Genomic DNA, 2366 nt, shown 5'->3' with positions numbered 1-2366 from the left:
TTGCAACAACCTACACAGTGGAACAGGGCAATCCACTACTCACGAGAATCCTAGAATACAACCAACACCTCCCAGACAATGAGAAAACAGACAAACAACAAGTACCACAGGAACTACAACACGACCTCGTACGCGAAATACACAAACACCTGCTACACGGACACCAAGGAATCAATAAAACCCTAGAACGAGTCAAAACGACGTTTACTTTTCCTAATATGAAGAAAATTGTTTCAACCATCGCCAACCAATGCGACCTCTGCGCGAAAACCAAGGCACGACGCCACAAACCATACGGAAAACTACAACCACTCCCAGTTGCACAACAACCATGGGACTCAATCACTATGGATTTCATCACCAAACTACCCCTATCAGAAGAACCAGCCACTGGAAACTTCTACGATAGCATTCTCGTCATCGTGGACAGACTCACGAAATTCTCCTATTTCATACCTTATAGAGAAGCAACAACGGCCGAAGAATTCGCCTATCTCTTCTATTTCCACATTGCCAAAACACATGGACTACCACTCGAGATCATCACAGATCGAGGACCACCATTTGCATCAAAATTCTGGCAGAGCCTCACAGGATACTTGGGAATCAATCACAAACTCTCCACTGCATACCACAAGGAGACAGACGGACAAACGGAACGCATGAATCAAACACTGGAACAATACCTCCGATGCTATATCAACTACGAGCAAAACAACTGGGTTGAAAAGCTACCAGCTGCCCAGCTAGCCTACAACACAGCAACCAACGAAAGCACCAAGGTCACACCAGCATACGCCAATTTCGGGTTCACACCAGACATTTACCGACAATCCCGAGACGCCATCATCAACCCCAAGGCGATCCTCACCAGCGACCAATTACGAAACCTACATGAAGAAATGAAAACAGAACTCGAATTCGTCAGAAACAAAATGACGGCATACGCCAATAAGAAAAGAATCGAGGGACCGATCCTCTCGGAGGGAGACATGGTCTACCTCGCAACAAAAAACATCGAAACAAAACGACAAAACAAAAAACTCGACTACAAATACATCGGACCATACAAGATTAAGCAGAAAATTTCGAAACATAACTACGAACTGGACTTACCACCCAAGGTCAAGCTCCATCCAATCTTTCACATTTCATTACTCGAGCCAGCACAAGACACCATCCAGGTGAAAACAAATAAAGAACCAGACACAGAAATCGACGGACCAGAAGAATACATCGTAGAAGCCATCCTCGACATGAACAAAATCAATGGCAAAACAATGTATTTCATCAAATGGAAGGACTACCCCGACTCAGAAAACACATGGGAACCCCCAGAACACCTCACTGGTGCACAACGCCTTCTGAAGGACTTCCACCAACAACGCCAAGCACAGGCTCGTCAAGACCAACAGCGTTCCAATCAATCAAGTCAATGGCCCCAAAAGAATGCGCCTCCACAACAGCGGACGACTCCTCACGGAGCTCGCCCGATTCCTCCAAGGCACGTAAGCCGCGCTCAAAAGCCTCGTCACCACGCGCTTTGAGCAACCTCTTCTGCTTCCGAATGCGGGCAAGCTTAGCCATCGCCTCCTCCAAAGCAGCCTCTGCTTCAGCCTCCTCACCTTCCAGGCGTTTGCGCTCCCGGATATTTTTCGCAACTACAAGAAATCAGCCAAACCGCCGTGAAAAAGCACTGACACCCACTCACGGAAGGAAGCCACGCCGGCCCCATCGCACACAACCTTCGCATCAACACAATTGGAGCAACGGTTGGAACGATCGGAAACCACCTTACAGGACAGACCCTGGCGGAAACAACGAGTACAAGGCATGATTTCGGAACCAAAAGCCTCAATATAAGCAGAAAGACCCTGCGCTTCGGAAAGCTTTCGCAAAGAAGTACGCTTGAAACCCGGCCTGACATCACGTCAGCAAAAGGAAATTTTTACAAGTCAGAGTTACCCACCGACAACACTTGGCCGCTGAAACTGGTCTTGAGGACAAGACCAACGGGGAGGGAACCTCGTGTCACGGCCATGACATGGGCCAGGCGGGGAAGCATGGCAGAAAACACTCTGACTAAGCAGGACCGAGGAAACCGAACGTCGCTCCCATGGGTCCCAGGACCGAACGTTGAAAACGTCGGCCCTACCAATGGACCGAACCCAGAGAACGTCGGTCCAAGGATTGATCCCAAGTATATAGAACACGCTCATTGTACTTTCTTATGTACTAGCTACCTGAGCTATCAATACAACTTGGTTACACTCAATACCATTGAGCATATTACCAGACGTGACTTACAACCTATTGCTCAGACTACGCCCAGCACTCTCTGCCAACATAAACCCTGCACGACCGGT

The 2366-nt window shown here is 48.3% G+C and overlaps 1 protein-coding gene across 1 annotated transcript; it reads right to left on the bottom strand.

Moving 5' to 3' along the window:
- Positions 1 to 1344: 1344 nt before the first annotated feature.
- LRP88_12586 (uncharacterized protein) lies at positions 1345 to 2041 on the bottom strand (the record flags this gene model as incomplete). Its single annotated transcript, XM_083248979.1, has 3 exons — positions 1345 to 1661; positions 1712 to 1920; positions 1974 to 2041. The coding sequence occupies 3 exons, from the start codon at positions 2039 to 2041 to the stop codon at positions 1345 to 1347; spliced, it is 594 nt and encodes a 197-aa protein (XP_083095216.1).
- Positions 2042 to 2366: the final 325 nt, after the last annotated feature.

This window comes from Fusarium phalaenopsidis, assembly GCF_050370095.1.
Source record: "Fusarium phalaenopsidis strain FUZ10S chromosome Unknown contig_32320, whole genome shotgun sequence".
Classification (NCBI taxonomy): Eukaryota; Fungi; Ascomycota; class Sordariomycetes; order Hypocreales; family Nectriaceae; genus Fusarium; species Fusarium phalaenopsidis.
Note: the sequence above shows the minus strand (reverse complement) of the source record. Positions and strands in the feature narration are given on the sequence as shown.